Below are 25,938 nucleotides of genomic sequence, written 5' to 3' on the forward strand. Positions count from 1 at the left end.
TGTTTCGTCATACAGTGATCGAGTACCCATACCTCCACCAGTGCCCATTCTCCACCACCAATGGTCCCAGTATCCCTCCCACCACCCCCACTCCATCCCCTCCCCACCCCGCCTCTGTGGCAGGACATTCCCTTTTACTCTCTTTTAGGGTGTTGTGGTTTACAATAAAGGTATTAAGTGGCCATCACGTTCGGTCTATAGTCTACTTTCAGGATGCAGCTTCCATCCTGAACGAGCCCTCCAAGCATCCTTTACTTGGTGGTCCCTTCTCTATCTGAGCTGCCCTTTCCCCCAGCATATGAGGCCGGTTTCCAAGCCGTGAAGTCCTTATCTCTACTATCCTTGGGTATTAGTCTCCCGTTATATTGCTTTAAATTCCACAAATGAGTGCAATCTTCCTATGTTTGTCCCTCTCCTTTTGACTCATTCCACTTAGCATGATACTCTCCATGTTGATCCACTTATATGCAAATTTCAAGAATTCATCTTTTCTAACAGCTGCATAGGATTCCATTGTGTAGATATACCAAAGTTTCTTTAACCAGTCATCTGTTCTTGGGCACTTGGGTTTTTTTTTTTTTCCAGATTCTGACTACTGTAAACACTGAGCATCGCCCATCCTTTACCAGCCTCTAGACTACAGTCCCTGGCCCTTCTGGCCCCTCTCTTTCTCTGGACTAAGTAATCTCAGCTCATTTCAGCCACTTTTTTAAAAAAAAATTTTTTTTTTTTAATTAGTGAAACACCATGAGGTACAGTTGTAGACTTACAAATGTTTGTGCTTGGGTTTCAGTTATACAATGATTGAACACCCATCCCTCCACCAGTGCCCATTCTCTACCACCACCAGTCCCAGTATCCCTCCCACCCCCCATTCCCCCATCCCATCCTACCTCTGTGGCAGGGCATTCCCTTTTGTTCTCTCTCTCTCTCTCTCTCTCTCTCTCTCTCTCTCCTTTGGGGTGTCATTTCAGCCACTTTCAATACCTCCCAAAGACCTCCGCGTGGAGGTTTGGCCTGGAACATCCCGGAGAAGATAACCAATAACTTACTGAATATCCCCCCCCCCCCCCCCCCCCGCTGGGTCTCAAACTGATGGTGGCATCCGACCAAGGCTGCTCCTTGGACATAGGACTCCATATCCAAGCGGAGCCCTTCTCTCAAGGATCTCCATCTCAATACCCGCTCTCCCCAGATGCTCAAGCCCCGAAGCTATTCCCCTACCTCTTCCTTCTGCCTTTCCCCACCCCATCTGTTCACAAGTCCCGTGGCCCCAATACGACCTCTCACCTTCCCTGCCATTGCTCTGGCACCATCAGCTTCAGGGCTGGAGCGATAGCACAGCGGTAGGGCGTTTGCCTTACAAGCGGCCAACATGGCCGACCCGAGTTCGATTCCTCCGCCTCTCTCGGAGAGCCCGGCAAGCTACCGAGAGTATTCGATATGCCAGACAAAGTAACAACAAAGTCTCCAATAGAGACGTTACTGGGCCCGCTCGAGCAAATCGACAATCAACGGGAGGGCCTTTACCTCGGTGGCTGTACCCAGCTTGGAATTCATACAAGTGGACCCGTCCCACGCCCCAGCCCCTCAAATGCTGGTTCCTGCACGCTAGCTCCTGCTTCTAAGCTCAAATGCTTCACCCTTTTCCAGAAGGCCTTTTCCGACCTTCCCCTCTAGGGGAAACTACACCCAGGCCGGTCCTCAGCCCAGGCCTATCTTCAGCCCACTTTCCGTGGAGGGGTTGATCAGGGTTGGGGCTCCTTCTGGATTCATCACCTGCTTCCCTCCTGTGGGACCCCACGCTCTGGGACAACTGAACCCGTATCATCTCAGTGCTCTCCCGAATGTGAGGGTGTGCCCCATGCCGAGGGGGGCCTGGACACAGGGTCAGGACACAGGGTATGGACACCGGGCCTGGACACAGGACCCGGACACAGGGACAGAGACATAGCACCAGGACACAGGCTCTGGGTGAGAGGACGGAAGCCCGGAGCCCTAAGTTCTGCAAGGATGGAGGCGGCAGTGTCCACCGTGTGTGCTGCCGTTGTAGACGCCAGAGCAGAAACTCTGGACGCTGTCCCCAGGAAGACGGCACCAAGAGGGGATGATTGCCAGTTGAGAGGGCCCAAAGCGGCAGGAGCTGGGGAGAGTCCTAACTTCCCGGGGGAGGGGGCACCCCAGGCAGAGGCCTGGCCTGCTTCCTTTCCCCAACACCAAACACTTGTGTAAGGGGCCCCCCACCCCCACCCCAATGGCATCACCAGCACAATGTGAGAGAGAGGCCCCCAAATTAAAGGGGCTCCCAATGGCACACACCATCCCCCCCAGTTCCGTCACTGCAAACAGCTGGGACGAAAGGGGGGAGGGGTCTGGAGGGTTCCTGCTGTGCCCACTCCATCCCAGGGATGAGCAAGGTGGCCGGGGTGGTCCCTTGGGTGGGGGGGAGGAGACGGGTCTTCCATTCTGTGGGTATCTGGTGAAAGTTGCACTCTCCCAGTTCCTTGAGGAATCCCCGCACAAAGCCCCCCACTCACCCACGACTTTCCCAGAGGCTCGTGTAGGGTTCAAGTTCCCGGCCAGCGGCAGCCATCCCTTTGCTGACGTGACTTACGGCGCAAATTCAATCAGCCCTCTCTGCCTGTCAGTGACCTGGATCCCTTCTTGGTTCCTTCCCCAGATACTGGGGTGCATGTGGGTGGGTGGGTGGGTGGTGGGCACGGCTGCCCGGAGCAGCCAAGGCGTCCTGCGCTTTGGGTTCCCGGGGAGCCAACCTTCCACGAGTGCCAGGCTTCCGGCACCCCCTGCCCACGCCCCTCCCCCAGCCTCCCCCACCCCCCGCTGTGGCGGCCCCATTTCAAGGCAGCTGGATACAATCAAGAGACCAGTCCTTGTCACTTCATCTATAACTGCTGCCGACTACAGGATCAAAAAGGAGGGGCGCGCGTGCACGCAGGCTGGACCGCTAATCGCACCCCCAGCCCAGTCCATTAGGCGCCCAGAGAGGCATTTTCCCAGCTCCCTGACTGGCCGCCCCCACCCCCCCACCCCCCAGCTCTCCCTCTTCTCCTCAGGGCGCCCCACAGCACCTCGAGAATCCATCTTTCTCCCTTGGCCTTCAGAAAGCGATGGACCAGCCGGAGGGGGGGGGGCGGTGGCGGTCATCACTAACAGGCGTCCCACCCCCCACCACCCCTGCCGGGTGGGCTGTGAACATCTGAGATCTGAGATGTGGTGGGGAGGGGTGGCAGAGCTTGGGCAGCCCGTCCTCACTGCCTGCCCACCCCACCAGCGCGCCCAACGTGGCTCCTCCTTGATATACTTATTTTTTGCTTTTGGGGTCACACCTGGCGATGCTCTTGGGTTACTCCTGGCTCTGCTCTCAAGAATTACTCCTGGCGCTGATCGGGGGACCATATGGAATGCTGGGAATCGAACCCGGGTCGGCCGCGTGCAAGGCAAAAACACCCTACCCGCTGTGCTATCTCTCCAGCCCCCCTCCTTGATATTTTAATCCCACGCTGTCCCCACAGATGGAGGCCCAGGCCTCGGTGGGTCGGGGACTTGGCAGTGACCGGGAGGAGGAGCCCCGCGAATGAGCAGTCAATTGGCTGGCCCTTCGTTCAGGGACTTGGTGGTCGTCACACCATCACACCATCCTCCAACTGCTCCCTGCCATCCTCACTGTTCTCACTCGCCACCCCTCGCCCTGATTAAGGAGGTGGTCTCTCTGCTGTGTGCCCCCCTAGCTAAGCTTTCCTGGCTGTCTAGGGAGTCAGTCAGCCCCTCTTCCTCCCTTCCTCCTCTCTCCTAAGGTCTCTGATCTCACAACGATCGATCCATCTTCTACCTTGGTTGAAAAGGCCGAGATGACCCCCAAGAGAGGAAAGGCAGCCCAGCTCAGGATCCAGGTGGGCTCCGAACCAGCTCCGCCCTGCAGCACCTTACGAGCCCGGAAAAGGAGGGGCCGGGCTCGGTGGCCTCTGGATGTCCGAGAAACCCGAGATCTCCTCCTTCCTCGGTCAGCTGTTCCACGGCCACTAACCCCTCCGCCATGGCCAACGGCAAGGTGGGAGTTTCTCAGGGCTGCACTGGGCCTGGTTCGGTGCAGCCGGAAACGCCAAGCGCAGGGCGCAGGGTACCACCAAGGCTCCCGAGATGCGGCTGGGGTGCTCGCGCTGTTCTCAAGAGGCTGAGGGGGCACGTGTTTGATTGACTTTGGGCGCGTGCTAACCGCAGACAGCGCCAGGAAGCGGGGTGGGGGGGGCAGGGAGGAGAGCAGGGGGAGCGAGGGGAAGGTGAGACAACAGGTGGTTCCCATCTGGAAGTTTCCAGCTCTGACACCCTCCAGGGGGGTGCCCCGAGTCACCCCACAGGGCGAGGCTCCCCATGGCCGGGGTGTCCAGCCATGCCCCGGGGTTGTCTAATCCACAGACTCAACACTGTGAGGGGGTCGGGGGGTTCTGGCGGCCAGGGGTCACTGTGCTGAGCTCAGGTTTGTCTCTTTCCTCGCACAAGCCACCCCCTCACCCCCAATGGGGCTCTGCTGACCTTGCCATGAGCCCAGTGACTGTGGGTGCACCCTTGGGTGCCACAGCCCAAGGAGCCAGGCTGCGCGCACAGGGCTTGGCCAGTGGTGGCCCTTCTCCCCCTCAGGCGTGTCCAGCGCGAGGCCCAGATGGGAAAGGGGCGGCTGGCCCGCGGCCAGCAGCTCGTGGTTTTGCACTGAGGAGGCAATCTCTGGGCTCCCTCTCGGGCCTCTGGAACAAAGCTCACCTTTAAGATGTGGAATTTCCTGAGCTGAAGTGGGATGCAGTTCATTTTTAGCTCAAGGTTTTAAAAAAAAAAAATTTTTTTTCCCCTTCTCTTTAACTGGTCCTTGGCTGGTTTTGTCAAGGGGCTATTGTGGGAGAAGCCAAGAGCCTTCATCTACCTCCCCCCCATTCCCCCCTGCACATGATGCCATGGCGATGCTGGACATCCGGAGCTAGGCTTAGCCCCACAGCCGCCCCCTGGGGCTCCCAAGAGCTGACCTGTCTTGAGGAACATGCGTCGATGCTGCAGTATGTGCTGAGGCTGACCCGTGAGATCACGCCAGACTGCCTGAGGAGCCTTTTCAACCCCGCGTGGGGCTCTGTTTAAAGGATACTGAACAGGAAAGCCATGCTCCAGAAGCCTTCTGGGTCTTGGGGGCCAATCCCCCCAGCTCCAGACTGCCCGGGGGCTTGAAAGTGTCTTAGTGCAAGAAGACTAGCGCTCCATCATTTTTTGTAATCTCTCTCTCTCTCTCTCTCTCTCTCTCTCTCTCTCTCTCTCTCTCTCTCTCTGTGTGTGTGTTTTGGGGGAGGCCCACCCAACAGTTCTCAGGGCTCACTTCTGGCTCTGTGCTCAGGGATCACCCCTGATGGTGCCCGGGATTGAACCCGGGTCAGCAGTGTGCAAGGCAAGCACTCTGGCTGCTTCCCTGTCGGTCTGGCCCTCCTTTCCCGTCCTGCTTCAGGCCGGGTGCAGGGAGGAAGTCAGGGCAAGTTAGGCCTCAGCGGATGGGACTCCCGAGCCAGGCTTCCACCACCTGCTGGTCACTGCCCTGAGAAGGTGGCTCTGAGGGCCAGGTGAGATGGGGCCAGGTGAGAGAGCCGAGGGCCCCATAACGCAAGACGGCTTCCCCTCTGCTGCTGGGGTCTGTCTAGGAGATGTTTCAGACTCTAGAAAGCCCCTCACCTCCTCCCACTGCTCATCTCCTCCCTGTCCCAGAGCTCCCAATGGGGACAAGGCTGGGGACAAGGCGGTGAGTCACTGGGACACGTTCGATGGGGGGGGGGGGGGGGAATGGTAGGGATGGGAGACAAAGTGGGAAAGGATGAGACCCCTTTTCACTGTCATCTGTCCCTCGTCCTCTAAAAGCCGAAGGAGTAGGGTTTCTACTTCCCTCTGAGCCAGGGAGGCTACATCCACAGCTCTGGGAAGGACCCCGCGCCCCCCCCCTCCAACAACCCCCCTTGCTCTCAATGCCTTCTCAGTTGTGAGGCCAACTGGGATGAAGCCCCCTGCAGGTCGTCTGCCCCGCCCGCAAGGCTGGGGGCCCTGAAGGAAAGACAAGTCAAGAGCAGCTGAAGGAAAGATTAGACTCGACCACCATATTTTCAGGGGGCCACGAGTCTCGCGGGAGATAATAAAGAGGGGCCGGAGACAGGGGGAGTCGGAGTGGGCTGGGGGGCGGGGGCGCCGGGCGGGGAGGGTCAGGAGCAGGACGCGGGGTTTTCAATTGCGCACTCCTCGAGACCCAGGGAACACGAGGTCGTTTTTATTTCTGTCACCCTAGCCTCCGAGGGGAGCTACCTGGGAAAGTGGCAGGCAGGGAAGAAAAAAAGGAAAATAGGAGAAGAGCAATCAGGTGCAGAGGGACAAATGCTGCAAATGAGTGGAAATTCTACAAATGAATGGAGACCGAGGCTTTGGCTCTTCGGGTCAATAGGCAAACACTCACATGGGCTTTGGTGAGGCCCCACTGGAGTGACCGAAGACCAAAGATGGGAGTCATGTCTGGTGGGATGGGGGGTGGGGAGGGGGTTCCCCGACACGTTAGTCCAGGGCTGGGGACATACAGGTGCACTTGTCTGCTTTCGCCTCATCTCGTGGGGCCGGGCACAAACTCAGTGATGACTTGGAGAGGTGTCGAGGCACAGACTGGGTTCCAGAATCCTTACATAAGGAGTCAGTTGTCATGCCCTGGAGTGCGACCTTGACCTCTCCTGGTGAAGGGGCCAGCTGCAAAGGGAGGGTCTCTTCCAAATCCCTCATCTGTCTCCTCGTTGCCTTATTATTTGGGGTGGGGGTTCGAGCTACACTCCAGCAGTGCTCAGGGGCTATTCCTGGTTCTGTGCTCAGAAGTGATTCCCAGTGGGGCTGGCAGGGGGCAGAGGTGTCCCTACGTGGTACTGGGGATTGACCAAGGGTCAGCTGCATGCAAGGCAAGTACCGTCCTCCCTTCCCCACACCCGTCCCCCTGCCCTACGCTCTCTCTCTCTCTCTCTGACCCACTATTCCCCAAAACTGATTTGACAGGACTGATTCACTTTATTCAAAACTAGAATAAAGCACACACTGTCAAAACTAGTTTGCCCTCAGCAGCAGCACTGAAAAAAAAAAAAAACGAACAACAAAACCCAGGAAGAGGTTCCTCAGGTCCCCAAATGCGGCTCCTGATGCCGACCGAGTTCTCGACAGGCTACCTGCTCTGATCTGACTTCAGAGACAGCCAGACCCGAGTTCCAACTTCCTGATCCATGGGCGCGTTTGCACGTCAGACGCCGGCTGGACCCCCAGGGGTCTGCAGACAGCTGAGGATCCCCAGGCAGCGGGGAGGACACCGCAGAGAACCGGGTTCTCCTTCCTGTGTCCCCGCTGCCGGCCGCAGTGGCATCTTGCCACACTGAGAAATCACAGCACATGACCCTGAGGTTAAGAGTCAGGTGACAGCCCTGGCCATGATTCCCCCTACCCCTGACCCCAACCCCCACCAGCCAGGTACTCACATTCATAGATTCCCGCCCCCCCACCCCACCCCACCTGCGGCCAGCCCCACAGCTATTCTCCATTTCTACAAGGAGGCAACTTCAAGAAGGACAGAGAAATAAAAATCACTGTGTCCTCCCGGAACGGCTCTTTCTTGTGTTTCTATCCATGTTGTCCCTACGTTTGTTTTGGTTTGGTTTGGGGGCCACACTTGGCACGGAAAGAGGAGGTCAGGAGAGACCTTCCCTCAAAAACGCCACCCCCTCACACACCGTCCCGTGAACACGCAGAAGCCACACACCGGACCATGTGGGGACGGGCGAAGCCGGGTGCCTCCTTTTTGGAAGACAGAGGAGACCCCTCTCACCCCCTGCCTCAGCCTCCGTCTGATGCCCTGTTAAAGGGTTGGTTCAACAAATTCTGTGCTGCTTGTGTCAACGGGCTCTTGTGGGGAAGAGCCAAGTGTCACTCGCTCCTGATTCCTGCCCGGCTGCGGCTCTGCACCCTCAGCTGTTCCGTGGGCGAGTGGCCCGCACATTCCATTTCCTTCCCTTAACATTTATTTGACTCGTCCTCCCGCTGGGACTGGGTACTGTGGCGCAGCTCAGCGAGGTCGACCCTCACGGTGGTGGCATCTCTCGGCACCTCCGGTGGTGGTGGTGGTGGTGGAGGTGGGTGGGGGTGGGGTCCCCGCAGCTCGGATACACTTTTGGCGGTGCTGGCTGGTGGGGCAGCCCACGTGGGCGACTCTCCCCTGGGACCCGGGAGTCTCGGGGTGTAAATCTGAGCAAGCTGAGCCCGGGATGGCTCCGTTCCACCAGTGGCACGTGGGGAGCCACAGGCAATGACAGCCATGGGTGTGTGTGTGAGGGGTCTCTTGGGAAGGATACCCCACCACACACACACACACACACACACACACACACACACACACACACACACACACAGAGATATCTTTCCTGAATGCAGAGAGAAGAGGCCCCGGTCCCCTCTCCTGGGGACCATGTGTCCAGGACTTCTGGACTGCTTCAGAGGGCGGTAACTGCAGTGGGACAGAGGTGGACAGGCATCCTTTCCAGCATGCCATGGGGTGGCCAGGCCCAGGGAAAGGTAGGCGGGCAGCATTGGCACTCAGAGGAGGGATGCCAACCAGCCGCCTCCTAGGCTTCGGGCAGAGGGCAGGGCCAGCTGAGCCCACTCACCCCGGGGCGCAGGAAGAGGGCTGGGAGGGGAAAAGTCAGATGGGAAGGAGGGGTGCAAGCTGTCCCCAGAGGCGCAGACAACCCTGCTGGCAGGTAGGCCCTGGGCCCGGGCCACTCAGGGTTAATAAGTCAGGGCCACCTGCACCGGGTCCCTTTGGATTCTGCGTTGCGTGGGGGCCTACCTGCTCCTTCTCCAGACACTTCCGGTCATTTGAGGGCTGCGTCTGGGGATTCCTCGCTGACACGCACTCTGACGTCCCCACCATCACCAGCTCATCCTGCAAACTCTTGGCTCTGACCCCATCTCCTTCAGCAGCCTTCCTGCCCACCCATCCCCCATCAAACACGCCTGCTGACCCCCTCACCCCACCCACCCAGGAGCCCTGTTCTCATCTAAACGAAACTCATCTAAACCTTCCCTGTGAGCCCCAACAAGTAAGTCTCCACCCTGTGCTGATAATCTGTCTGGGGGACCTCCAGGCCACCGAACACCAAGCCCTCCCCCCTCCCACCTCCCCAGGGCTTTCCTCTTGGTGCTCTGCTCGTGATGGTTTCAGGCTCAAAAAAAAAAAAAAAATACAGGTCAGACTCCTCCAGCTCCCAGAGATGCTTGGACACTATATACTGGTCCCTTCCTCAGGCAGCTCTCAGTGGAGTTAACACAGATAAGTTCTCACGATGGACCCCCCCCCCAGGGACCCCCCCCCTCCCCACCCCCATCCCCCAGTCAAAGGCAGGGCAGCAGCTGAGCCGGGAGCACCCGTGATCCCACCCCAGCACAAGCGCCAACTTTATAACCAGAGCCGCTGGCCAAGAGAGCAGCGCGCCTTCAGGTGAAAAATGTTCGACACTTAAGGGCTCCTAATAATTTTTATGGCCAAAAAGGAGGATCAAAGTAGGAGAGGGGAAAATAAATTCACGGGTCTGTGCCTTCAGCCAAGAGCCGCGGCGGGCCCACTTTCCGCCACATGTTGGAAGCTGGCTGGGGAGGGTGTGGGGGGGGAGGGGCGGCGGGGCGGCTGCAGTGGGTTTCCGGGCTCCCTGGGTCTGAAATAGAAGATGTGGACAGGCTTAGGGGGTGGGGAGGTGAGGTGGGGGCTGAGGGGGCCGCTGGGGGCGGGGGGGAGGGAAGCAGAATCAAACGCACAAGTAACACTATCCGCGGCTACTGTTCCCCTAGGAGTTCCCTGCAAATGAGTATCAAGAACTCAATAGATACTTTTCCTGGTAAGATACATAAACAGATAAATAAATTATCCCAGGCGGGCTGGAGAAGTGTTTCCACATCTGGTAGCAGCTTGTCAAACAAGTCAGAAACACACAGGGCCACGGAAGAACAGCCTCGAGCTCCTGGCTTCTTCGGGGACCAGAGCGGGGGAAACGTCACACTTCCCAGCACCCTCTGCCTCTAACACGGACCCTGAACACACGCGCGCGCACACACACACACACACACACACACACACACACACACGCCCCAGTCCCCCAAAACAGCCAAGTGACTGCTGTGATACCTTCCGGTTGAGGAAAGAATCGGAACCAGTATTTAGCCCCGTACCCAAATCCCCGTGTGCTCCCATCACAGACGCTGTAGGAAGACGGCTTCCGACAAGGTCTGACTTCACCCAGTGTGTGTGTGTGGGGGGGGGGGCTCTAAGGCCACATCCATGGTATGCTGGGCACCCCACAAGAAGTCACTCAACCCCTCTGCATGTAGTTTTGCCAGCAGTAAAATGGGGGATGACCGGGCTCATCCCCAGGTCCCTCCCGGTGCTCACACTTTCTCAGAACAACTTCCCGTGGGGACCTGGGGGTGTGAATGGAGCCACACCAGCAGAGGCGGGCACAGTGTGAGGCCCATTCATGCTTCACCTTGACAAGGGCTGTGGCTCGCACCTCCTGGGCAGGAGGAGCCCTGAGCCACTGCTGGATGACCCCCGGGCAAGCCCACAAATCCGAGGAGGTCACACGGTCCTTCGCAGAGCCTGGGGACCCCTGCCCACCCTCTCCGGGCGACCCTCTGGGGGCTCTGCTCTGTGCCTGTTTGGCAAGCTGCAGAGTCGGCTGCCTTCACACACTCAGTCCCTGCAAACTTAATGGGAAACGGGGATGCAGGGACCCCCCCCCTCCAGTATGAAAAACAGGCTGCAACTCCCCAGCACGGGCCTCAGTAGAACCCCGACCCTACTCAGCCCTGGCTCCCCAAACACATTGCACCACAGAATTGCAGATTCTATGCATTCTTTTCCCCTGGGTCAAAACGGTGTCAGTGACGTGTAGGGAAAGGCTTGCCAGTGGTGTAAGTACACCAAGAAGGTGCGAGGAGGATGATGGGGGTGGGGGTGGAGGGATGTGGGCAGTTCTGCCTTCTCCCACCTCTATCTGCTATACCATCATCTCCACCTGTCCCGCAGCCTCACCCACAACCATGGTGCCACACGGGGCCGGGGTGGAGCCAGTCTAAGGTCAAAACACTTCTGACCGGGCGCCTGCCTCGCTGGAGCCATTTCTGGGTATCAGGGTATCTATCTAGTCTGGGCCAGGCAGGAGTCGGGAGAGCAGCCTCTTGGAAGGCGCCTAGCTCTGCCTTCCAGACCACTCCCGCGTGCGAGAGACACTGCTCTCTCCAGAATTTCTCCGGGAAGTCCTTAGAGCCATGGCAGGAAACTGGCCACTTCGTGGTGTCTTTTTTCCATGCTCACCGACTGAACCTTCCATTGAAAAGCAGTTTTGATTTTAACAGGGAGAGTGAACTAAACAATGGCTGAGATGAGAAAGACTACAGGGAAAAAAAACAAAAAACAAAAACAAACAAACAAAATACACACACACATACACACACATGCACACACACACACACACACGCGGAAGAAAGAAAAGGAATGGGGCTGACTCAGAGAGGAACAAGCAGGGACAGGGTATCACCCAAGCCCATCTTGGGCCAGGCCACTGTCTACATGATAAAATCCTACCGGCATGCCTGTCCTCCCCACCCACCCTCGCTGTTCCCCTCGGCTGCTGGCGGCAGCATCTTGTGGCCCTTCTGGCGAGCACACACGCCTGGTGGTGGTGCTGGGGGTTCACAGACCACAGGATGCTGGGATAGCGCTGGGCGTATCGGCCCAGCCAAGGGTGGGTGGGGGGGAGCATGCCGCTTCCTGCCAGCACGGAGCCCTCCCCAGGTCCCTGGAGAATACTGTCTGATCACAGGGGAACGGATTCAGAAATCATTAAGACAGAGAGGCAGCGGGCAGAGATAGCACAGTGGGTAGGGCGTTGGCCTTACACACGGCTGACCTGGGTTTGATCCCCAGCATTCCATATGGTCTTCTGAGTCCTTGAGCACAGAGCCAGGAGTAAGCCCTGAGCACTGTCAGGCATGGCCCAAACCACACCCCACTCCCCCCCAAAATTTTACCAAGACCAAGGTGACACATGAGGAGGGCTCAAAGAAGTTATCAGAATGGAAGTTAGAAGGTATTTAAAACTTAAGGGTCATTTAATAAACGACAAATCAAAACCCGGGAATCTCAGGACTGGAAAAGGAGACAGTTACAGCTTTAAATAAATACATTAGAGAAACAGAGATCAGTGACCTAAACCAGCAGATTAAAAAAAAAAAAAAAAGGAAAAACAGCAACTTCAACTCAAGAAAGTTCAAGGAAGAAGTTAATCCGGAAAAAAAAAAAAGGATCAGTCCATTAGATGCACAACAAACAGAGTCTAAAGAAAAATCGACAAATGTCAAAAGCTGCCGGCTGGAGAGACAGTGAGAGGTGGAGGACCTCTGTCTTACATGCAGCCAACCCGAGTTCGAATTCCAGCATTGCCTAGGGTTCCCCACCAGAAATGATCCCTGAGCACTGCACCAGAAGGAAGTCGTCAGCATCAGCGGTGTGCCCCCCCAACACATGAAAGACTTAAAAGCTGAGTCTTTAAAAAGACTGTGAACCCAATAAGCCTCTAACTGGACTGAGAAAGGAAAGTGAGGGGGAAAAAAATCTCAATAACAGGAATGGAAAGCAGAAGAGCCCATCATTCCAAATCCTGTGAACTCTCAAGGACAATAAGAGACTACCAATAAATGACTTCATAAAAATAAATTCTACCATTTTGAAAACTTTCCTTTAACACCACAGTTTACCAAGTCGTTCATCAGAGAGTCATTTCGGGCATTCAATGTGCCAAACCCAGTCCCACCACCAGTGTAACCTTCCCTCCCACCCTCCACCAATGCCCCTAGTCCCTACCCCACCCCCATCCCACCCCACAAGCCTTCCTCCTTAGCAGGCACAAAAATAATTTACTTTATAGTGCTTGTCACAGCAAAAAGTCAAATGAGATTATCAAAAAATAGTTCAACGAAAGGAAAGGTGTGAAAATCGTTGCAACTCACAAGGGTGTTGTCGAAGTCAGTGTCAGGGTTTACTGAGCTGTGCTGGTGCTTGGGAGTCTCCTGTGTTACTGTTTTCACACCTATTGAGCTTGGTGGACTTCTATGCTGCTTTCCTATCTCATTTGCTTTGTTCCTACTGGGCTGGGCTGTCAGTAGTACAGAATTTGGAGGTGTTGCGTATGTGGCCACGTGCTCCAGGAGGCGGGGAACTGAGACATTAGGTGACCTCCAGCATCTCTTCCAGATTAGTTGGAGAGCTGTGAAGCTGGGCCATTTATTTGTTGGAGGATGTCGGGGTGTGGGTGGGACTGCTGGGGCTTCTGGCAGTACTGTGCATGTGTGTGTGTGTGTGTGTGTGTGTGTGTGTGTTGGGTGGGGGGTGGGCTTCCCAGTCCCCCGCTGAGAAAGCCCTGGAGTTCTCAGCCAGGTTTCGTCAGTGTGACATCGCTTCCAAGATGGACAATTTAAAACAAACAGGTTCATTAAAAACAACGAAACACAATGAAACTAGCATGAGAGTGGCAAAGCCTGAGACGGCAGAGCAGGGCATGGAACACGGGATCTACCTGGCCTCAGCTCAAGTGCTATCAGGTTGGGGACCGAACGAGCAGCTCAGGGGACCCTTTTTCCATCAGTTCAGCCACGAAGGGCGGGGGATGGGGTCTGCCGTCCCACCTTCCACTGGGCAGGAGAACAGCTGCTACAACAAATTTGATGCACACGATTCTCATCCCTGGACACGACTCCTTCTTTGGATGTGGGAAGTTTGCTCAACTTCCCTGAGTCCGGGAGGTAAATGTTCTTTGGCCTACGCCACCATTTTTTTCATATTCCTTTCTATTCTTTTTTTTTTTCTTTTTGGGTCACACCCAGCAACGCACAGGGGTCACTCCTGGCTCAGGGGACCATATGGGATGCTGGGAATCAAACCCCGGGTCAGCCGCGTGCAAGGTAAACGCCCTACCCGCTGTGCTATTGCTCCAGCCCCTTCCTTTCTATTCTTTCTTTACATTCTGCTTTCTCTTCTGCAACTCTGGTGCTGGTCTAAGGCTCAGTTCTGGGGCCACAAGCCTTGGAGGCTGGGACTTTTATTTTTCTTTCTCTAATTTCTCTCTGTGGCCCAGATGGGATCATTTCTTACTGGCTTCTCCTCTAGTTCACATTATTCCCTGACTCTCCCCTGTTCCAGTAGCTTACCCAATAAACGCCTTCTTTTCAACCCAGCCACTGTAATTTTCAGTTCTGAAAATCTCCGCTTGGTTTTTCTTGACATCTTCTGGTTTCTTTGGGGGTTTCTGTTGTCTCCTGTTTTCGCTGTGACTTATTTTGTTTTCCACTTCTTTGAATGGTGCTCATAATTGCTTAAGGATTTTTTCTTTCTTTTTTTGATGATGGCTGGTTTAAAATCCTTGTCAAGTAATCCCAACCTCTGTCATCTTGAAGCTGGCAGCTGTTGATTATCTTTTCTCAAGGAGGTTGCAATTTTCCCTGTTCCCGGGGTGCTGAATGATTGTGGACAGTGCCCTGAACCTTCCTCCCCTCGAGATGCTGACCCCTCTGACGTGCTCTATTTTAGCAGGCAGTTGAGGTTCAGGATGTACGTCCCAGCCCACTCTTGTGGGCTGTGGACTGCAATATCGATTTAGGTTTCAAAGCCTTTCTGGCACTATTCTGGTCTGCTGGACTCATGTGCTCCTCAGAGGCTGCCCGGGAACCTGGGCATTATCCTACACCGCTGCTGAATTCCAACAAGAAGGGCTTGAATTGATGCCCTGCCCTCCCTTCCCTTTCCCACCCCTCCCCTCCCCTCCCCTCCCCTTCCCTCCCCTTCCTTCCTTCCTTCCTTCCTTCCTTCCTTCCTTCCTTCCTTCCTTCCTTTCTTCTTTCTTCTTTCTTTCTCCCTTCCTTCTCCGACTCTAAAATTCCACACACAAGGATCCACAGTCTTCTTTGCATCTGGTTCTGTTCACCCGGCCTAACACCTCTGAGCCTTATCCATGTTGTTCACATGAGTCAGCAGCTATCTGTACTGCTAAACTAGTATTTTTTCGAGGCAGAGATGGGCCACGGTTTGCTCTTCCACTCACCGATGGTCTTTAGTTCTCAGATCTTGATAATGGAGCATAAAAACTCTTAAGTCCGAGGCTTCTCTGTAGACACATGTTTCCATTTATTTCTGGAAGTGGGGTCGTATAAAAAGAGTGTCCTTCTCGCCTCATGAGGACCTGCCACACAGTTCTGCACGCTGGCTGCCTCCCTCGACAGTCATGTCTAACTGCTCCACATTCGCCGCCAACAAGTGCCACCGTCTGCCTCGTCCATCTGAGTCATCCGCCTAGCGAGTCTCGCTCACCATCATCTGGAGGGGTTGATTACAGAATTGCCCCAAGGCTACGATGCCAAGGAGGTTCTCTCCATTAGTTTGTATTTTTGTCTGCTCCTGGTCAAGCAGCTGTTTGAAACGTCTTTTCTGTTTATTTATTTATTTTTAATGTTTTCTTCTTACGGAGTTGTGACCATTCTCTATGTATTTGAGTCAACTCATCCTGCATCACATAGGCTCTGAAAATATTTTCTCGGTCTCTAACCTTTACGGATGCCTAGAAGTGTCTTGAAATCTTACTGAGATTGATGAAAGTCCACTTGATCCACTCTTGGTTTTTTTGTTTTTGTTTTTGTTTTGGATCTACACTGGCAAGTACTCGGACTTACTCCTGGCTCTGCCCTAAGGGATCACTCCTGATGGTGCTCCGGGGACCAGGTGGGGTGCCAGGGATCAAACCTGGTTCCATCGCTTATAAGGCCAACATCCTCCCCGCTGTATGGTTGCTCTGGCAACGTTTTCGCTTCTTTTTAAAGTCATGCTCTTTGGTCTTCTATTTAAGACTCACTGTTTCGCTTAGCCCACGTTGACTGGGAGACGTTCCTTTGTTTCCTTTAACTAGCTTTATAATTGTAGTGCTGGCATTTACGACGAGGGCTGATTGGGAATTACATTTTTATATAGTGGGTAGTAAAGGTCATGACTTGCCCCCAAATCCCTGACTTCTGACATACTCCCCAGTTGTTCCAGCCCCACCCACTGAAGAGGTAGTCTGTATTCCATGGAAGTGACTCTGCTGGAAATAAACTGACCGAACATGCATGGCCGATCTCTAGACTTCTCTGTTTCAAGAGTTGTATAACGTGTGCACTGACACCACTACCAAGAGAGTCTTGGCGACTGTAGTTTTAGAATAAGGTCATCTATTTCCTGCAACTTTAGAGAAGAAAGAGAAGAACTTAGAAAACCTAGTTTTCCTAGGTCTACTGTATCTCCCTTTCGACTTTAGAACTAGCTTCTCAATTTCATCCAAAAAAAAAAAAATTCTGGGGTTTTGACTAGGATTGTTTTGAATTTATAGCACAACTTGGGGGAGAAATTATTATTATTAATAATAAGACCATAGATCCTTATGTATGGTCTGTCTCTCCATTTATGAAGGTGCTCTGCAGTTTCCCTGAGCACTGCTTTATAGCTTTCTCTGAACTTACCTGGTACTTTTTTTTAAATTAAAGATTTCAAGTATGTCTTTTCTTTATGCTACTGTACGAGTATACATAGAATTCTTGGGGGGCTGTAGCGATAGCACAGAGGTAAGGAATTTGCCTTGCACGCAGCCAACCCGGGTTCGATTCCTAACATCCCATATGGTCCCCTGAGCACTGCCGGGGTAATTCCTGAGTGTAGAACCAGGAGTAACCCCTGTGTATCACCAGGTGTGACCCCAAAAAAGAAAAAAAAGAGTATACATAGAATTCTGGACAGCTTTTTGGAAATAGACTTGACACGTGATAAACAGAACCATGTTTCCAAGTGTCTGTGTTGATTATGTTTTGACATCTGTGTGCACCAGTAAAACCAACATCCCAGTTAAGACACTGAACCCAACTGTCCCCTCCCCTGCCCCCACTCCCTGGCTGTATGACACTTTGGCGGAGCTCAGGCCCGAAGCTCCTATGACTGCCGCCACCACCCACGGCCCTCACGGACATCCTCCCTGACAGGGCTCATCCCTCCCGCCTGCTTTTCACCAGGCCTGGCTCTGGCACTTTCCCCCGGGGAGACCTTTCCTGGTCTCCACACTTAACCCCTGACTCCGGCCTCATCCATCAGCCGCGGCGAATGGGCAGGCGACAGGGAATGTGGCTCCCTCAAGACAGGAGGCCCCGCCTCCGCGCCCCAGACGCGGCCGGGCACGGCTGGCCGGCTGGCCAAGGCTCTGCTTTCTGTCTGTCAGTGTCGCCGGGCTGGCTTCTTCTTCACGACCTGATGTTTTTATTGTCGCGGGGCCCTCGTTGCTCCGGCCTGGGGAGCACTCACTCTTCCGAGGAGACAGCGATTAAGTGCTTGTTAAACGCCAGAGAGAGATGCGCTTTGCCGGGAACGCTCCTTGGGAGTTCCCAGCCAGAAGGGACGGGCACCACTGCTACCCCCTACTGCCCCCCTTCCCAGTTTTAAAGCGGCTTCATCATCCCCACCCTGACTCTCTACCAACCTGTGTTTGGAGTTCATTAAAATTTCCCAACTATGATGTCTGAGAAGGAAATAAAACAATTCTTGTGGCCACACCTAGCAGTGCTCAAGGTTTATCCTGCTGGGGCTCAGGAGACCACTGTGGGTGCTGGGGATCGAACCCAGGTCAGCTGCCTGCAAGGCAAGGGCCATTGCCCACTGCTCTGTCTCTCTCTGGTCCAACAAAACACGTTCTTATTAGAAAAGACTTGCCCGGACAAGGCCCTAGAAACCCAGGCGATCAAGACCCAGTGCCAAACCCTCCTCACCTCGTAACCGAACTGCAGCTCATCCGAGGTCAGCATGATGATATCGTCATCGATGGCCAGAACGGCCTCTGTTTCGATCTCGTCGTAAGGAAAGAAACGGTTACTCAGCTTGTTCTCGGCGGTCCTCACAACTTTTAACGGAACCCGGATTTTGGGCCAGAGAGATTCTAAACATTAAAAAAAAAAAAACATATATATATATATATTAAACAAAACCCAACAACATGGAATTTATTACTCCTCTAACTTTTCTGAGTAGGTAACGTGGTGAAAGCATCGTCTCACAAATGAGATGAAAGAATCAACTTACATCCCCGGCTCTCATTAAATCCACATGGACAACTGTGCAATGGGAACTTCTGACAGAGGCATTTTTATCATGTTTTATATTCTCCATGCTTTTTCTTCCCCCCCCCAAATCCTCAGTCCTTACTGCGCTGCTCAGTTTCAGTCTCAGCACCACCCTAACCGGAGCAAGCACCTCAAACCAGAGGCAGAGATGCAACAGGACCCAAAGGGTCATGAGTCCGGCCCCCTCCCCGCTCTTGGGCCATGGCCTACAGTCAGAACTGCACGGCCTCCACTGCATCCTCCTGACTCAGGTTTGCCCCAACTCAGGCCCGGCCTGCGACTCTACGTGGACATGCAGTGCCCGAGTCGTGAGTCATAGACGGCCCCACCCGGGATTCCACCACGAGCGCTTCCATCCCTGCTGTGCCCCCCATCCCATGGACCACCCACCCCCGCAGTGGGCCCTTCCTCCAGTTCATGGGATTTGGTCTCTCGTGGCCATTTTCCAGAGCAGATCTCCAATGTCTAGGTCGTATTGGGGGGGGGAGTTTTCGAGTGCACAGGAGAAACCCCCCACCTCAAGACTGGCCTTTACATCTTTTTTTCCCGTGATACTTTGAAGTGCACGGCAAAGACTGGAAAGCTCCCCGTGGACGTATTTGATATGCCAAACACAATAACAAGTCTTGCAATGTTATTGGGCCCGCTCGAGCAAATCGATGAACAACGGGAGGACAGTGACAGTGACAGTGATACCTGGAAGTGACTGAAGCCATTTCCACCCCGGGCCTCCAGATTTTTAAGAACTGTCTCATTCAACACTGCAAGACATGCATTCTGCTTCACGTGGATGCCCAGAGATCTTGGGGTTCCCCATGGGACATCTGCCACATGAGGGCCGGAAGGCAAGAGGCACCACATGGCTTTGAAAGCGTCCCTCGTGTCACCGTGGACAGATCTAGTGTTTGTGGGCACCCCCCACCCCCCTGCCACACACCCCTTCTGAGTTCGGAGATGGCCTCTTGCTTCGTCATCCCAATACTTGGAGAGTTCCCTGTGTGCCCAGGAAAGGGATGCCTGGAATTCAGGATGGGGCCCACCCAGTCTGAATCAGCCCAGAGCTGGAAGGCTGACCCAGTGCCTGATGAAACCTCTCCAGGGAAGAGACCAAAGAAATGATTCTGTGGGCCTCTGTCTTTTAAATCAGCAATAACCGATGCTGATAACAGCTCCACTGCCGGCACCAAATCACATCCTCGGTGAATGTCTGGGGGTGGGATCAAAGGCTGGATACAAACTAGGAGGCTAGATGGGGAGGCGGGCAAGTGGCTTCCTCATCAGGTAAGAATCCACAGAGAGAAGGGGGGGTGGGGGAGTGTGGGAAAGGTGGGCGGGGGGAGGGGGTGATCTCTACCCAGCGACTGGCGCACGTCAGACAGTCTGGAGGTGAAATGCCATTCGATCCTCCTCTGGGGCAGAAATTATTTACAAAGTGGTATTTACAAGGCTCCAGGAGGTTAAGTAACTTGACCAGGGTTAAAGAGCCAATAAACGATAAGGCTGGTTATGCGAATCTAAATCCGCCGAAGCATCAAAGGCCAAACAGGACTCGGAGCGCAGACAGCCCACGCTTCCTTCCAGGTACGGAGCCAAATGAGGACGCGCCATCCTTCATCCTTCTTCTCGTGGGCTCCCAGCTCCTCCTTCCGAATAAACAAAAAGGCTCCTGCCCGTAAATCTCTCATCCAAATCGATCCAAGCCACAGATTCACCGTCGTCCCGCAAAGGAAGTCTGACACTTCTCAAACGTCCTGGGAGCAGGACTCCCGGGTGCTCTCACAAACTGGGCAGGCTGCACCCCCAACCCCCTCCGCAAAGAGGTTTTATTTTGTGTGGGAGACACACATACACACATTTGCTGCATTAAAAATTAAAATAGAGGGGCTGGAGTGATAGCACAGCGGGTAGGGTGTTTGCCTTGCACGTGGCCGACCCAGGTTCGATTCCCAGCATCCCATATGGTCCCTCGAGCACCACCAGGAGTGATTCCTGAGTGCAGAGCCAGGAGTAACCCTTGTGCATCGCTGGGTGTGACCCAAAAAGCAAAAAAAAAAAAAAATTAAAACGGAGGGGGCTTGGGCTGGAATTCAGTGGCAGCGCAGAGACCTCAGCCCCCCGGCCCCACAGAAGAACAAGAACGACAGGGGCTGGAGAGCGAGTGCTGGGCTGTGACCCCCCGTTCAAATCTCTGGCACCACATATGGTCCCCAGAGCACCATCAGGCATCAGACCTGAGCATAGAGCTAGGGAGAACCCCTGAGCACCATCATCAGCTGTGGCCCAAAACACCTCTACCCCGCAAAAAAAAAAAAAAAGGTTTAACACAGCCTTTAAAAAGAAAAAAGAACAACAAGATAGCAACTGCAACAAACAAGCAAACAAAACCCCACTCACCCTTCTTCCCCCACCCCCCACCCCCCATCATGGGGAACAACAATAAATGGAAACTAAACACTTTTTTTTTTTTTTTGCTTTTAGGATCACACCCAGCAATGCACAGGAGTTACTCCTGGCTCTGCACTCAGGAATTACCCCTGGCGGTGCTCAGGGGACCATATGGGATGCTGGGAATCGAACCTGGGTCAGCTGCGTGCAAGGCAAACGCCCTACCTGCTGTGCTATCACTCCAGCCCCTAAACACATCTTAGAACACACACACAGGTAAGGCCAGGAAAGTGCCTTGTGGGAGAAGGTGGGAGTGAGCTGAAGGCAGCACCTGAATGTTACCATGGGGAGCGGGTTGGTGATATTTCCACCTTACAGGCTCTCTGTGGCAGCTTTGTGGGGAGGGGGCTGGGGCAGGCTGGGTTCCCCTGAGACCCTCTGCACTTTACTGTGTATTCGCCTGTGGGGGTCACCCTTTGAAGAAGGACCCTCCACTAGGAGAGACAGGACAAGCTCAGGGAGCTGCCTGGAGCCAGGACCTCTATAGAACGCCTCAAGGAACTCGGTGCCTGCAGCCAAGTGATGGCCTCTGGGCCACCAATTCACCCCAGGCATCTGGGCATCTTTTCTCTCTCTACCAGGATGGAATACTGGTCCTTCCTCTGCCCCGTGGCATAGCCATAAGCCTTGCCAGTAGAGGGCGCTGGAGGGATGCTTTGAAGAAGGTTTTTTTTTTTCCTTCCAAGTGGTGGGGGGGTGGGGGTAACAGAGCACTTTTTTCTTTCTTTCCCTTTCTTTCAGGGGGTGGGGTGGGAGGAGGGTGGGGATCACACGCAGCAGTGCTCAGATCTTACTTCTGCTCTGCACTCAGGGATCACTCCAGGTGGTGCTTGGGTGGGGTATCCTATAGGGTGCTGGGGACCAAACCCAGGTCAGCTGTGTGCAAAGCAAGCACCCTGCCTGGCCCCGGCTCTGGGGGACTTTCGGCCTCACTCCCTCAGCATCTGGCATGCAGGCAGGTAGACTGGGCCACCTACCCACAGCATGCTCTGCAAGGTGACCAGCCCCCTGGCATGCTCGGCTGCTGTCCCGCCAGCAGCTCACTGGAGGCTCTCCCCAAACAGGGGTCCATGTGGGCATCACGGAAGCCCTGACCAGCTCCTCGGCAAATCTCCCCAGCAAATCCGCCCCCCCCCCCCGGGTGGCTTTCCCATGGCTCTGTGGCATCCCAGGGGTGAGTGGCTCCATGCCACCAGCCTGGGTGTGTCCCCAACCCCTACCCCCCTTCTGGAAATGCTACCCGGCAGCGGGCAGCCCCTCAGGCCAAGCTGGGCAAGGACTGCTCCCCCATCTACTTCCGGGGTCATTCTTTGAGTTCTGCACGCCCTCCTCACTGACTCCCGCTCCCCTACCCTCCCCACCGTGCCTCCCGGCCCCTTCCCCGATCTGGAGTGTGAGGCAGGTGAGGAATCAGGGGGACTGTCCTCCAGGGCCCCTCAAGCAAGGCCATGGCCAATGGCTGGGTGGAGTATTTACTGATACTGATAAATAGGGGTATTTACTGATTTGGACTCAAAATGGCGAAGAATGTTCTCATGGTATAAACTGACTTAAGATGAGGTGAAACGCTTGGAGCAACACTCAGTCTTTCTTTCTTTCTTTCTTTCTTTCTTTCTTTCTTTCTTTCTTTCTTTCTATTTTTGGGTCACACCCGGTGATGCCCAGGGGTTACTCCTGGCTCTGCACTCAGGAATTACCCCTGGCGGTGCTCAGGAGACCGTATGGGATGCTGGGAATCGAACCTAGCTCAGCGGCGTGCAAGGCAAATGCCCTACCCGCTGTGCTATCACTCCAGCCCAGCACTCAGGCATTTTCACTCCAAAAATACTCCCTGGCACCGCATGGTCACAGAAGTGACCTGCAAGTACTGAGCTGGGAGTAGTCCCCAAGCATCACTAGGTGCGGCCTCAAAACAAAACAAAACAAAAAAAAGATCAAAGCAAGAACACCCTGCCTCAAGTCAGCCTGTTCTGTGACACATCATCAGGTGAGAAATCCAACAAGTCACCCCCGAGTCTTAGGACTGCCTCTCAGTACTGGGGAACAGCTTCAAATCCCGGAAAGACCCCTTACTAGCCATATATTAATTTTGTTTTTGTTTTATTTGGGGGAGGGGCACAGACCCAGAGGATTTCAGGGCTCACTCCTGGCTCTGTGCTTCCGGTGGGGAGGGGGGGGTGTCACTCCTGGTGGTGCTCAGGGGAACATATGTGGTGCCGGGGAACAAACTCGGGTCAGCTGTGTGCAAGGCAGGCGCCTTCCCCGCTGCTCATGAAGAACTAGGACCCACCCCCTTTACCTCAACACACACACACACACACACACACACACACACACATCTGAATCGGGGGCTGGTTGGGGCGTTCTCTAGAGCAATGCAAGTTTGTAATGGAAATAACACAGAAGGCCAACGCACGCCTACGTGAAATGTCCAGCGTGATGGCTTCCAACTGAGGCCAGAGGCCAAGGAGGGTCAGCGCTGCGGTCCACCAAGTCTGAGAGCTGAAGATTTGGGGGCAGGGTGGGGAGAGGGCGGGGGACGAAGGGGGACATGGCTGGCCTCACTTCTCCGGCAGAGCACAAAACCAATGTGACGAAAGTGTGCTGGAAATTTCTATTGCCTGGTTGGAATATTTGCTTAAAATTTCAAACCAGGCAATTTAGACTTAACTGGAACTGAAAGAGCCGGGGTGGGGGGCGGGGGGAAGGAATTTGGTTGGGTTGGAGAGTAAAAAAAAAATAATAATAATAATAATAATAATAATAATAATAATAAAGGGGGAGCAGGAGTGGGGTGGTTCCCGCCTCCACTAATTCTCAGAGCAGCCGACACGTTCACCGCGATATTTATTTTAGTAAATGCAGAGAAAGCGAAAAACATCACGTTGCCCTCTAAGGTTTCAAAGCCCGGGACGGGGTCTTTCCAAAATATATATGTTACTAATGTCATACGCGAACAACAGTGACAACAGAAAAACAAAATCCGATGGCGATGCTGGCGGGAGGCCCGGAGCCGACAGCCCCACTTGCCACTGGAATGGACACCCCACGGGGGAGGAAATATGGCTCACATGCTCCCCAAACAAGTCCAGTGGCAAGAGCCTGGCCCAGAAGCATCGTCAGAGTAGAGCTGATTGGGTCTCTACAAGGGTCGGTCAGAAATGGGGACGTGCATTGCCAAGTACTCCCGTTCCTCCCCGAAGCCCAGAAATCTCAAAAATAAAGTGAAGCTGGGGGCTGGAGCACTAATTCCAGTGGGCAGGGAGTTTGCCCTGCATGAGTCTGACCCAGATTCAACCCCCAGCATCCCCTAAGCACCACCAGGAGTTAATCCCTGAGTGCAGAGCCAGGAGTGAGCTCTAAGTAACACCGGGGGGGGGGGGGGGGCCCAAACCCTAATAAATTAATATATAAAATTTAAAAATATGTAAAACGAAGTCTTGGTTCTTCAATGAAACACTACGTTTCAGGTGGGTCTGCTAAAAACCCCAACACCTGGCTCCCCGGCCTAGCCCGGGGGTATTGCCTGGGCCACTCGGGGAAGGTGAAAACTGCCCCCTTCTCACGGCCTGCCCAGTCACGGGCCAGAAAGGAGAGACTCGGAACCACCAGAGGGAATTCATCTCAACCCAGAAGGCTCGCTAAGCCCAGTTTCCCGGGACACCCTGCACCACTAGCCTTTAGCAACTCTGCCCAAGTTTCCTATCGGGAAGCAGGTGGAGTGGGCAAGAGAGAGCAGAAGCGGGCAAGAGAGGGCAGGAGAGGGCAGGAGCGGTTCTTCTCCAGCCCTGAGGCCTGTGTGCAGGATCCAGTGTGTGAGTGAGTGTAGGGGAGGGAATGTGGTGACGATCAAAAGGGCGGTTCCAGAGTCCGGACCCCCTGTGGCCTACCTTCTGGGCACACCCCATTGCCCCTTGTCCTGGAAGAGAGAGAGAGAGACAAACCCCCACAGTTCCCTTCTGGGGAGCAGCAGCACTGCTGGTGGGGCTCCCTCCCGCCCTCCTTCCCTGCTCTCTCTCTTTCTCTCTCTCCTGTCTCAGAAGGAGCCAACACCTGGGCTTTCCCTTCTTCCCCTTTCTTTCCCCTTTGCAGAGAGTTCAGACAGAGCAGGGAAGGAAAGAGCCGGGCCTGACCAGAGCTAAGAGGGAGACAGTCCATCACCCGCTCCCCCCACCCCCAAGGGGCGAGCTTCAGGGCCAAAGGCAGGGCCTTCACCGAAAATAGCTGCTTGGTCGGCCGGGCGGCAGCTCCATAAATCTACAAAGGAAGTACATGATTCCTTCGGAGAACAAAAATCCCACTAAGTTAAAGATGTTTTAACGACGCGGCTGAAGGATTTTCTCGAGGCACTTTGCTGACTTGTCTACCAGACAAGAAATAACGGTCTCCCTCCTCCGGCCCGCGCTAGGCAGCTAAGTGAGGGCCGCCCGTCCTGACTTCAGTATAACCAATTAAGAGGGAATAGCCATTAGGGCGAAAAAAAAAAAAGGCACAGATACTACTGTCAGGCAATAAACCAGGCCTTATCGGTGATAGTGGTGCACATTACAAACTTCAAACTCATTCCTCGCTCTAATCCATCAGAAACTTCCTGCCTTTAATAGCCTATAAAGGGCAGGGCCTTTGAAGTGCCCGGATTAAGATCAGTAATCGAAGGACCAGAATGAGAAACTCAATGCAGGTGGAACAGGCATCGTGGGTCCTGAATCAAAAACAAATCCCGGGACTCAGATGGTCCTCGGCCCTGCGCTTGCCGACTGGGCAGACCCACGGGGTGGCCACAGTCTGGAGGAAAGGCGGCTGACGGGGAGCCAACCGGGTGCATGGCGGCGCCGGGCAGGGAGGCCACACAGAGCCCAGCAACGGGCATCCAGACTTGGGACCGTCCTCTGTGAAGAGGCACAGGGCACGGGGTGGATGAGATAAGGAGGGACCAAACGGAGGCCTCTGGAAGGGCGCGCCCCTGTAAACAAGCGTGCGCGGGACCCCCAGCTCCACTTTCCCAAGGTCGCTGGCCTTTGATCCTCCGGAGTTTTAAGCTCTCTCGCCCCTTGTGGCTTACAGAGCAGGCCAGGGGCTTGGCAGTTAAATGGGCCACCCCAGAAACAGGGGTGAGGTGATTGCAGGGAAACGGGGCAGGCGGTGGAGGGGGAGGGCGGACGGGGAGGGGGCCCGTCTGCCTCCAAAATGCATTAAGCGCTAACA

At 54.5% G+C, this 25,938-nt stretch overlaps 1 protein-coding gene across 2 annotated transcripts in view; it reads right to left on the minus strand.

Annotated features, from left to right (window-relative positions):
- EXT2 (exostosin glycosyltransferase 2) overlaps positions 1–25,938 on the minus strand; it is a 129,616-nt gene that overhangs the window by 14,601 nt on the left and 89,077 nt on the right. For both annotated transcript variants that reach the window (XM_056131308.1, XM_056131317.1), the window contains exon 10: positions 17,938–18,104. In XM_056131308.1, coding sequence (XP_055987283.1) covers positions 17,938–18,104 — 167 coding nt within the window. The remainder of the gene's footprint in view (positions 1–17,937; positions 18,105–25,938) is intronic.

Source organism: Sorex fumeus, unplaced genomic scaffold, assembly GCF_029834395.1.
Source record: "Sorex fumeus unplaced genomic scaffold, SorFum_2.1 ptg000007l, whole genome shotgun sequence".
Taxonomy (NCBI): domain Eukaryota; kingdom Metazoa; phylum Chordata; class Mammalia; order Eulipotyphla; family Soricidae; genus Sorex; species Sorex fumeus.